Source organism: Malus domestica, chromosome 01 (assembly GCF_042453785.1).
Source record: "Malus domestica chromosome 01, GDT2T_hap1".
NCBI lineage: Eukaryota > Viridiplantae > Streptophyta > Magnoliopsida > Rosales > Rosaceae > Malus > Malus domestica.
The window spans coordinates 10,002,327-10,014,552 of record NC_091661.1 but is presented as its reverse complement, the minus strand read 5'-3'; the positions used below and the strand labels follow the sequence as shown (position 1 = coordinate 10,014,552).

Genomic DNA, 12,226 nt, shown 5'->3' with positions numbered 1-12,226 from the left:
TATATAGACGAATGCGAGGAGGCATACGCTAGTGGATGGGGTGTTGGACTAATAGGGTCTAATTGCTATATTAAATCACATAGAAAATTAATAAATAATTCATATATTATTCTCAAAACAGATATAATATAGCAATCAAACCAATAATTAACAACAATGCAAATTAGGCGACATGAATAATAATTTTATCAGACCTCAAACTTTAAAACGTTGCCAGTAGGGCGACATGCCCAAAATGCCAAGGGAAGTTAAAATCAAATTGACATTAATTTAAAACAGTTAGAGACTAATTTCTAATAAATATACAAGACAAATAATCTTCTATCTTAATCATCATCATCAACAATTTACAAAATTCTTGTGTTGTTCTGTTTACTGTATATACAACCTTCAACACATATCTAGCCGATGATCAATCTTTCCATGGAATCTTAAAAGCTTCTTATCTTAATTAGTTGCATCAACAGTTATATAGAAACCAACACATTCTTATATAATTCACAATATACAAGATAAATGTATGTAATCGTTTCCCAGTTGGCATGTCAACCACTTGGAAATCTGATTAATTAATTTGTCAAACACTCGATTGACCATCATTTGAAAACTGTGAATATATTATACAGTGTTAGTCGTAAACAAAACACTCCCAAACGTTCCTTACTTTACAAACTGAAACTTACTGCATGGCAAAGAAGTAACTAACTAGGCAAGAATACAAACAAACAGTTTTGCAGTAAACCAAGACTACATACCAGACTATTCTACCATAAAAATTAATCAATAGGACAAAAACATGATAGAATAAATGTGAAAGACAGACCATGTCATTAGGATCAACCTTTACTTTGTCACGGGAGCAATCAAACCAATAAACTTGTCTTAAGATTGTTGGAAATATAGGGTTTAATTGCTTTATTAAATCACATAGAAAATCAATAAATAAATCATGCAATTATATATCAAAATGATGCATGTACATGAGTAACCAATGTTAATTGAACATGCCATCATGAATTAGAAAAAAAGTGGAAATATGGTCGAGGCAAGTGTTGGACATTTTGTCCTTATGACAAGTTTAAGCCCCACTCAGGTACTTATGGTTGATCGGTGCTTCTCTCAAGGTACAACGACCATGTCCTTGTAATAGTAGCACTCTAAATTACAAGGCTCCAATGAACCACGATTGTGTTGAATACTTTCTCATATTACTCAATGACACACTTTAATATTTAATGTATTATATGTCTGATGAAAAGTTATTTAATGACTATAGGGGGCTTCCCTATTTATAGAATGTGAGATACCTCTTTGAAAATCATATGACTATTCATGAAGAGTCAAAAGTTTCATTTGAATAGACACATCTTTCTACCAAAAGGCTTCACTTCTAATTTCAATTCAATTAATAAATTAATATTATAATATAAATTTTCCAACATGGGGAATATTTGCACTTATAGCTAGTGGTCTCAAATTGTGTGGTCAGTGCAGCTTTGATTTGAGAAGACTTGAGGGAGCAAAAATTGGTATACTATGTATCAAAAGCTCTCCTTGAACCAAAAACCAGATACCCGAAGATGGAAAAGCTCATCCCTGAGCTGGTGACGGCAGCTAGAGTTTGGACCATACTTCTAGTCGTTCTGAGTGGTGTACTTGAAAAAGTACCCATTCTAATCCTTCCTACATAGTCTTGACGTGTCATCCAGAATCATAAAATAGGTCATCAAATTGGGGTAGCACCAAGTCATCTTTCATCCAATACTTAGATTAAGGCTCATGTGCTAGTAGACTTTGTAATGGAGTTTACCCTGATGAATAAAGATGTCCCTACCTTTGTAGATCTGCGGAAAACACTCAAGAATCTTCGTCTTTGGAAACTATACGTGGATAAATTTGTCATTTTAGTATACCTTCATACCATACTTATAGACAATAGACTACATTTCATCATCTCTGAAGTGACAGACTAGTATAAAGAACTTGGCATCTGTCACCTTACCTCTACTCTACGATACCCACAAGGCAACGAGTAGTTAGAAGCTTCGGACAAGATCATGCTGCAACGAGTAGTTTGAGCAACATTAACACATGCATTTAAGAATTAAAAGGCAGAGTCATGTTTGTAGGCACTCAAAATCTAAACTTTACCATGAAATTTAAAGCCTAGTAATTGTGAACCAAGACTCAACTCAAATCAAAGACAGATAGAGTTGAGACTTCTTATACCTTTGAGGATTTTTGTTTGCATAAGCAAAGGCTACTCACCCAAGAGTGAGCCTTTATTTCTTGCTTATTTGCTCCATGGATTTCTTGGAGTTGAATGGATGAATGGATCATCCAAGTTCCCAAGAAAGGGTCCTCTATGTTTCTAGACCAATTAGAGGTTGATGAAGAGATGAGTGACTAAGGGAGAAGAAGATGCTAGTGTTCTTCCCCCTCAAGGTCGGTCTTCAAAAGAGAAAATAGGGAGCTTTTGTTCTCTCCAATTCCCTCATGAAGCCCTAAATGAATTTGGCATATAAATTTCCTGTTATAGTCGCTCACATTGAGTGACATAATTGAAATTAAACCAAAACCCTATGTATGGCCGCCATGGTGAGTTGATTGGGTTTTTTGGCCCTTTATGTTGTAAGTTGTCATACAATTTAAGTTAATGGGCTTGACTATTCAAAGCCCATTGGGCCTTGAAGCCCGAAACTAACCCGAGGTTTAAAACGATCTTATTCGTTTGATTAATTCACATATTAATTAATCATCGCCATAAATAATTAACCATTTAAATGGCCTTACTCAACTCCATTGTTTTCTTCAATCTCAACCATACATGGTGTACAACCCATTAGGTTCTAATTAGCGAGGCAGTTGGTAATTAGAACCTTTACTGATCAATGGTGAATTGAAACTTACTTTCAATCTCCTTTTAATGAAGATTAGTGATTCGACACCACCACTAGGGTGAGAGTGTCCTTCCTTGGCCATGGTCGCTCGGCCCAAAAGTTAACAGCGTGATTCGACACCACCACTACATTCATCTTACTCTCGCTCAATTCACCTCTGTGTCAAGTTTACATGTCCACATCAACCACAAGAAGAACATAGTTACTTAGCCTGCCCGCCACGCAGGCTTGATAATCTTTAGTATCAAAAGAATGATAATTTTTAGTACCAAAAGAATGATAGTTTAATTATTTATAAACACATTTAAGGTCTATTCTTATTCTAATATGAAATTTTTATAAAACTAAAGTTGTCAAGAATACTCTCTCTCTCTCTCTCTCTCTCTCTCTCTCTCTCTCTCTCTCTCTCTCTCTCTCTCTCTCTCTCTCATGGAAACACATGGCAGCCCTTTTAGCAATTGCTAGTTGGATAAAAGAAGAAAAAGTCAAGATAAGAGAGAGAAAAAGTCAAGCAACCGCAACCCCATTGAAAAAGGTACACGAACACGCTTGAGCCAATATAAACGCTTTAGTAAATAAGTAGTGGACTAAAAAAGTCATTGACTTAGTTAATAGTTAGCACATTTTTCTTCAATTCATTGCATCTTGTGTTTAAGCACTGTTGCTCTTTTTAATGTAAATTAGTGTAGAATATCGCTTCGTAAAACATATTTGATTGACCTTAAACCAAAGATCCTTTAAGAAGGCAATACGTCTTCCCACCTTTGCTGCTGAATCATAGAAACTAATTATCCCATGATTGACATAAAATTCCATGTAAGGCGAAAGCAATAATTCTTCCCACCTTTGGCTGGTCATGGCAACAATAATCAAATGTAGAGTTTCTTCCTCCTCGACGTGTTGAACTAGGTCATGGCAACAATAATCAAATGTAGACTTTCTTCCTCCTCGACGTGTTGAACTTATTGGAACGCTAATTTCTTAGTCAACTCAGTTCATCGAAGTTTTTATATTTATTTAATCAAACGTTAGAAATATTTCATCGTTACTGTTTTAACTTTACCAAATTGTTGCTTCTATATAACAAGCACCTGCTGCCTTTTCCGTTCATTTCTGATTGAGAGATTGAAGGGTTGAAAGATGGGATATCACCATGTCCTGGCTTTGTACCTATTGTTATGTGTTGTTCCTGTTTCCCTAGCACAAGATATCAATTTGCCACTCAAAGCTGTGAATCTTGGGAATTGGCTTCTTATAGAGGGTTGGATGAAACCTCCTCTCTTTGATGGAATTCCGAACAATGACCTTTTGGTACGTCTGCTACATACATGACATATATATACATATATTATATGTGTGTGTGTATGTCAGAATTGAGGGAAACATGTTTTGACATGTATTTTGATGTATTTTTTAGAGTTATTATTTCGTAATGTATTTCAATAATCTAACCGTCTTTCCGTCAAAAAAGTCACCGATAATATTTTACTGATTTTGAATATCATTGGCAGGATGGGACACAAGTTCAATTCAAGTCCACAAAGCTGCAGAAGTATCTTGCTGCAGAAAATGGGGGTGGTTCTGGTTCCACTGTTGTTGTGAACCGCGATTCAGCGTCTGGTTGGGAAACTTTTAGGGTATATATGCTCTTAATGTCAACTTTGATTAATCATAGAAATTAACTTCAATTCTTACGGTAAGAATTTGACTCGTTGTATAATGCATACAGTTGTGGAGGATCGATGAATCGTCTTTCAATTTTAGAGTGTTCAACAAGCAGTTTGTGGGATTGTCAAACCGGGACGTTGTCGCAGTTTCAGATTCACCAGGCAATTCAGAAACATTTCGGATTGTAAGGAAAGATGGTGATCCAAATAGAGTTTGTATTCAAGCATCCAATGGTTTATTTCTGCAGGTGCTTTTTCTTTTGGTAGTATTGAACGAACATCCATTTATTTGTCACATACATATTATATCTGATCTCACTTCAGTATGTGAACATTCTTATAAGATAAAGAACATATATAATTGACAGACCATATAACTATTCTATTACTAAATTAAAATGGTCTTTTAACTGTATAGACCAAGTCTTTTATGTTGAGGAACTGGAAAACTAATGGCATCAAAATCATGTTTTTCGTCGTACTTAGGCAACATCCGAGACGCAGTTGACTGCAGATTATGGGGGCTCCGGTTGGGAAGACGATAACCCATCTGTCTTCATAATGACAATATTAAGTGACAAGACCTTGCGAGGTGAATACCAAATCACAAATGGTTATGGTCCAGACAGAGCTCCTCAAGTTTTGCAGGTAACTGATCATTAGTATTACCAGGCACATCAGACGCAAGTAATCAATTAATGATTATAAATAATAAAGTTCAATTCAAACCATGGTTAACAGGATCACTGGAACAGTTACATCACCGAAGATGATTTCAGATTCTTGTCTTCAAACGGCTTGGATGCGGTGAGGATCCCGGTTGGATGGTGGATTGCAAAAGATCCATCACCACCTAAGCCTTTTGTTGGTGGCTCCTTGAAAGCCCTTGACAATGCTTTCTCTTGGGCACAGTAAGTCGTTGCACGTATTGTGTCATCTATATATTGGTATTTAATTTTAGAACAATAACTTATATTTTAGAGAACAGAAAGAGAAAAATACTTCAAATTATAGTATTTTTACTGTTTCCCTCTATGAACATATCTGCAGAAATTACGGGATGAAGGTGATCGTCGATCTACATGCAGTTGAAGGTTCTCAAAACGGCAATGATCACAGTGCAACAAGAGATGGCTATCTTGAATGGGGAAATTCCAAAATACAGGATACTGTGGCAGTTATAGATTTCTTAGCTGCAAGGTCTTACGTGTTCAATTCTTCACTAAACAAATAATACAGAAGCAAACGTATACAAGAATTAAGCTTAATCGTAGCAAAGTAACAACTAATGTGAACCTTTCCCTTTTCCCAAACAGATACGCTAACCATCCAGCTCTTGCTGCAATTGAGTTAATGAATGAGCCTATGGCACCAGGTGTTACTCTAGACAGCCTCAAAAACTATTACAAAGCCGGTTATGATGCAGTAAGGAAGTACACTTCAAGGGCCTATGTCGTCTTATCGAACCGGTTAGGACCAGCTGATGCAAAGGAGCTTCTCTCATTTGCCCAAGGCCTCGATCGTGTGGTCGTAGATGTGCATTACTACAGCCTCTATTCAGACATGTTCAACAGCTTCAGCGTGCAACAAAACATCGATTTCATCCACAACCAACGAGCTTCGGATCTCGATACTGTGACCACTTCCAGTGGTGTACCCCTCACATTTGTTGGTAAGTTACTATTAATTAAGCAATAAGTAATGGTAAGAAACACTTTTCCTCATAAGAGTTGTTTTAGCTGGCTTATTGATGAGAATATATTGTACGTACAGGGGAATGGGTTGCCGAATGGGCGATAAATGGAGCATCAAAGGAAGAATACCAGAGATTTGCAAGTGCCCAAGTAGATGTGTATGGGCGTGCCACTTTTGGATGGGCATATTGGGCTTATAAGTGTCAATACAACCATTGGAGCCTCAAGTGGATGATTGAAAACAACTACATTAACCTTAATTAGGTTTTACAGATTATGATATATATATATATATATATATATATATATATTGAAACTCTATTTTGTTTTTGATAAATATATTGGACCTCAAATTGTACTACAGAAAAAGAAATAAAAGGAATAAATGCATTAGCTTTTTACTGATGCTTTGGCGCGTTTTAAGTGTGTAACTGTTGAATATTTTGTTTTGCACCATTTGGAAAAACTTGTTTCTGGATTTTCCATTTTTTTATATATTTTTTAAACATTTATTTTACATTTTATTTTCATTTTAAAAGTTGAAAAAAAATAGACCGTTAGATCGCCAAACTATTAGAGATTAAATGGTGGAGATGGACAGCTATCTGAGCCACTTGCGCTGAAATCATCTGGGACCCATCATCTACCTGGGAACCTGCATGGGTCGGGAAGGCCTGAGAAGCTGTCTGGGTTCCGTGGGGCCCACCACCTGTCTAGAGTAATCCACATCGGAAGAGCTGGATTCCGGATCTCTTCTACCAAGATCACTAGATCAAATGATCTGGACTTTTAAAATTTCATCCAATGACCCAACTGTTTTGATCATTTAAAAGTTATAATAAATTTTTATCATTGAATGAAATTTTGAAGATCCAGATCATTTAATCTGATGACCGTAATGGAAAAGATCTAGAAAAGATCCATTTCCGTGGAGCTGGGCTTTACCATAAAGTGCCCGGATGCCTTGGCAAATCCACACCGGTGGAAATACATCAAACTAGTCTACGAAAAAAAGTAGGATTATACATTACAATTGGAGGCTAATAACAATTTATGCTATTTATAACAATTTATGCTATTTTTAAGTTAAATTTTACCTCATGTGCTCCCAAAAAAAAAAAATTGTACTACAATCATACTCTGTAGTTTAAGGAGCCATAATCATATTTTGAGTTTCTCTTTCCCTAGCACAGAATTCAAAGATGTAATCTTGGGAATTGGCTGCTCATTGAGGGTTGGATTAAATCTTGTCTCTTTGAAGGAATCCCCAACAATGATCTTTTGGTAATGGACAAGGATTGTCTGCTTTCTCGTACCCTCTTGTTTTGTGTAATCATAGTTAAGCTATGTTAATATTTTATATTATTTTTTTTATAAGGATAATAAGACAAAAATAAATAGTAATATAAAATGTTGACGTGGCTTAACCGTTACTACACAAACAGGAGGACACGCGAGGGTAGACAATCCTTGTCCTTTCGTAATATTACTACACGCGCCCCCGCGCGCGCACGCACTTACACACATATATATATAATATAATATAATTATAAGCAAAACTAATGAAAATAATTTGAAAATTTTGAGTTTTAATGATAATGACAAAATAAAGGGTAAAATGAATAGTATCAGGATTAACTTTTTAGTGTAAAAATATGACAGTACCGGGAACTTTTCGTTAAAGTTTCCATAATTATATTAGTGTTGTCTGTTTTTCTAAGAGCATGCTGTTACAAATTTCACACATGCAATGATCGAGCTATATATGCCTGAATTTCGATTTTAACTGGCAGGATGGGACAAAAGTGCGCTTTAAGTTCACAAAGCACTGAAGAAGTATTTGTCTGCAGAACAAGGGGGTGGCATCCAACAACCAGTTTGTCGGATTGTCATTTGTCAACCCAAGGGCCGGGGAATCCGAGTCGTAGAACGTTCAGATGCCCCTGGAAACACCGGAACATTTCTGATTGTATGGAAACATGGTGATCGTAGTAGGCAGTGGCGAAGCCACGTGAGGACGAGGAGTGGCGACCACCCCTCCCCTCGCCGGAAAACACAGTTGAAGCCGAGGTTTCGCCCCTCCCCTCACCGGAAAACCCAGCCCCTCCATCTCTGTTTTGGCACCGGTGAACTGGTTTTGCTGCTGCGTGCAGCAGCACTGGGTTCTTTTTTTTCCTTTTAAATTAATAAAAAATTTAAAATCTGGCCCGCATGTCCCAAAGTTAGGCCCCTCCATGTCTCATGTCTGTTTCAAATTAGTGCCCCTCCACGTGAAACTTTCAATGTTTGAAAAAAACCAAAAAAATATATATGTTTTGGGGGGACCGCGTGGCATGTCCCCCAGTCCTTCACTTAGTCAGCCCGCGTGTCATGCTTTACCATTCCAAATTTCTCCCTTCCCCAATCAGAGAGAGAGAGAGTGCAAAGCTTCTCCCAAAATCTCAGCAGCCTGAGCCTGCAGCCAACGCACAACCCCAACGGAACGGAAAATAAATCCCCATTGGCTAATTTCTGTTGGCTTTTTGCTGCTAACACTAGCCACTCCAGCCGCTAAGCCGACTTCTAGCCTTCAATTTCAAAGGTAAATTTTATAATTCCTAAATTTATAATCCCTAACCCTAATTAATTATTTAATACGAATTTTGTTTAATTAGTATAGAATCATATGGTAATGCACTAATATGGTTATTGATTATTGATTATTGATTATTGATATGATTCTATGATTATTGATTGATATGAAATTATGAAATTATTTTTTAGGGTGAAAATTAAAATTTGAATTTTTGATTAGTTGTATTCATATGATTAGTTGAATGAATTTTTTATTTATTTAATAATTTATATGCTTATTGGTATTGATTAATTGAATTGTTGGTTGGGTTATTATGCATATTAGTATAGTCTACTCTAGGATTAAGAGTCTAAGATTTTTCTTTTCTTTTCATTTTACAGTTACGTAATGGAACATTACTATAAGAAACAATGCTTAAATCCTCCTTCAAACATTTCGGGTAGTCCTTCTCCTTCAAATATTCCAAGTAGTCATCCTCCTCCTCCTTCAAATATAAGAAGTCATCCTTTGAATATTCTGAGTAGTTCACAACAAAGTGAGCCCACTGAGTTGGATGAGATATTGGCTAATCTTCATGCAACCGCTTCGGTGGAGAGAGCTTTTTCTGCTATGAAGATTGTGAAAACACCATTGCGTAACAAAATGGGAGATCAATGGTTGAGTGATAGTATGCTTGTTTACATAGAGAGAGATGTATTTGCTTTTATTGATAATGAGCCTATTATGTGACGTTTTCATGGTATGAAACGTCGTCGGCAACAATTGTAATTTGTTTATGTTGATAAATTATGGAAGACATTACTATATAAAATGATTTGGTTGTTGCTATTCTTTTGAACCTTGCACTCTTTTAACTTCGCCCCTCCCCCCGTCAATTCCTGGCTTTGCTAGTAGGGTTCGCATTCAAGCATCCAATGGCTTATTTGAGGAAAATTTTAATTCTACATCTCAAATATGTATATTTGTCAAAATTGGTAAATTTATGACATGAAATTAAAATGATGCTTGTCGTTGCAATTAGGTGAAATCAGAGACGCTGAATAACTTGTGCTCAAATAGAATTCTCAATTAATTTAATACAAGAATGAGAAAGATAGGAATTTTGTTTAAAGTTAACCAGAGTTGAAAATCCGAGTATCAAACAGACGAATAAACAAACTATGAAACTATTATTAACCAACAATAAAATTGGTGAGACAGCTAGCTACAAACTAAATGCTACACCTTGATTGAATTGATCTCTACTAAAGCAAAAACACTCTATTTATAATAAACTAAACCCTAACCAATTGGTGACGCAGCGGAGGCCGATGATGATTCAGCGGCCATGCCCCCGACGGGAGATGGGAAACTCCCAATTCGGGCGGGAAGAAGGTCAAAGTGCTGGGGATCTATAGAGGCTTGTCCTTGAATCGGATCACCAACATAACGCTTGACCTCAAAGCCAACAGCCTGTTGACTCACAACATGGGAGCCATCATCCACACCAAGAGCTCCATGGTCGCCCCCAACATGGAGGAAGCTCGCCCCTGAGGTGCCGGAGGCAATGGTGAAAGAGATCTTAAGTAAACGTGTGTTTTTTTTTTCAAATTTATTATTATTTTTACTTTATCCTTTTTTTGTGTATTTTTAAACTAAACACTTGTTTTTTGTCTATTTCAAGTCAACTTTGAGATTGACATGGAAGTGTCGGGTATGTATGAGTACTTAAACCGAGTGTGGACTGAGTGGTATAAGAAGTGAAAGTACGAGTTGCATAGCATATGTACTTCTAGACTTGTGCATCTCTTGCTGAAGCTCTGACCAATCCATTTCTAGATTTTTTAATTTTTTGTTTCTTAATTTCACAGCAGACATCAAAGGCAAGTAAGGGTAACTAGAAAGCGAAGTAGTACTTCAATCACTTTGGTTTTCGGGTCGAGGAACGGAGTGAGAAGGGTTCACTTTTCCTGGAGATCGAAACTAAGGGTCATGCCAATTATGGCAACCAGGTGGCTGACAACATTTATGTAAGTACTCCGTTCAAATTTTAAGTTCAAATTTCCTTACACTTAAAAAATTTAAAATTATGATCGACAAATTTAATTGCTTTCCTTTTATTTTATTTTTTTTATAGGCTTCTATGTCGCAGAAGAATGACAAGTACCTTGCCAACCTTTCCTAACAGCATCCGGACACGCTAATGGAACAATTGACACCTGATCCAGATGTGTCTCTACAATTACTGATAGACGTGGTTGGGCGACGGAAAGGTTGAGAGCACCAAGGCCATAAAGCAGGTCAGGATTGGGATTTTGGGGGTTCTTCTTCATCTAGTTGCTAGCCTCAAAGCAGGATGTCTTCTGGGTAGAGATGCAATTAGAGACCATAAGCCAGCAAGAAGAAGCTTGGGAAGAAGTTGCACGCCAGTAGGAGGATAAGTTTTGGTGGTACATTGCTGCGATGATGCATACAATGGCAGCCTCTGGCTCGTCTCCCTCATCCTCTGAGTAGACCTGACAATTTCATTCACGACCTGTTAACCATACACAAAAAATAACGTGTTTCGGGTCAACACATTAACTAATCGGGTTGTTATTGGGTCACCCATTAAAAATATGTTGTCTACTCGCAGGTAACCTGTTAAGAAAAAGTTTAGTTTGGTAATTTTGAACTACTAAAAAAAACCTTATAAATGAGCTTAGCTTTTATCGTTGGTCAATGGCAGTCAATGCTAATCAGCAATAGTCAATGATCAAGAAGTCAAATTTTGAAACAAATTGAAAACAAGAAGTTAATGTTGATTGCTCATTATGAATTTTTTTTAATATAATATGATTTATCCTATAAAATACCTAAGCACATTGTTGATGCACAAAATCAGTGAGAACTTTGGTACAATAGAAAGTGTTAAGTTTGTGACCTTCGCTAGATTGCTCCGGTCACTAGTATGGATAAGTATGTAAATGGATAGAGATAGGGAAGCAAACACAAGATGTACGTGGTTCACCCAGATTGGCTACGTCCACGGAATAGAGGAGTTCTCATTAATTGTGAAGGGTTTACACAAGTACATAGGTTTAAGCTCTCCTTTAGTGAGTACAAGTGAATGATTTAGTACAAATGACATTAGGAAATATTGTGAGAGAATGATCTCTATTTATAGAAGAGAGTTTCTAGTTTCATTCTATCTGATGTTGACACGTGTCGCGCTATGATTAGCTTCTGATGTAGACACGTGTCGCGCTGTGATTGGCCTCCTGGTTGGAGGGAAACTCTTCTGGGTCATTGACGGTATAACGTTGACCGGTGCTCAGTAGTTTCGGGATTGGTCAAGTATGGTACAAATAGTGCTCCCCTAAGTTACCGAGTGAGGGAAGCTCCTCGGTTGGGGACTTGCAAGATCCAAGC

The 12,226-nt window shown here is 36.9% G+C and overlaps 1 protein-coding gene and 1 long non-coding RNA gene across 2 annotated transcripts; both read left to right on the top strand.

Annotated features, from left to right (window-relative positions):
* The first annotated feature begins 3,501 nt into the window (after positions 1–3,501).
* Positions 3,502–6,666, top strand: LOC103406824 (probable glucan 1,3-beta-glucosidase A). Its single transcript, XM_029104922.2, has 9 exons — positions 3,502–3,753; positions 3,810–4,211; positions 4,412–4,537; positions 4,630–4,815; positions 5,054–5,215; positions 5,309–5,478; positions 5,618–5,767; positions 5,884–6,239; positions 6,341–6,666. The coding sequence occupies exons 2-9, from the start codon at positions 4,041–4,043 to the stop codon at positions 6,523–6,525; spliced, it is 1,506 nt and encodes a 501-aa protein (XP_028960755.1). The 5' UTR covers positions 3,502–3,753; positions 3,810–4,040; the 3' UTR covers positions 6,526–6,666.
* Positions 6,667–8,591: 1,925 nt separating this feature from the next.
* Positions 8,592–9,647, top strand: LOC139195827 (uncharacterized). Its single transcript, XR_011580861.1, has 2 exons — positions 8,592–8,842; positions 9,217–9,647. It is a non-coding gene; the product is annotated as an uncharacterized lncRNA (long non-coding RNA).
* Positions 9,648–12,226: the final 2,579 nt, after the last annotated feature.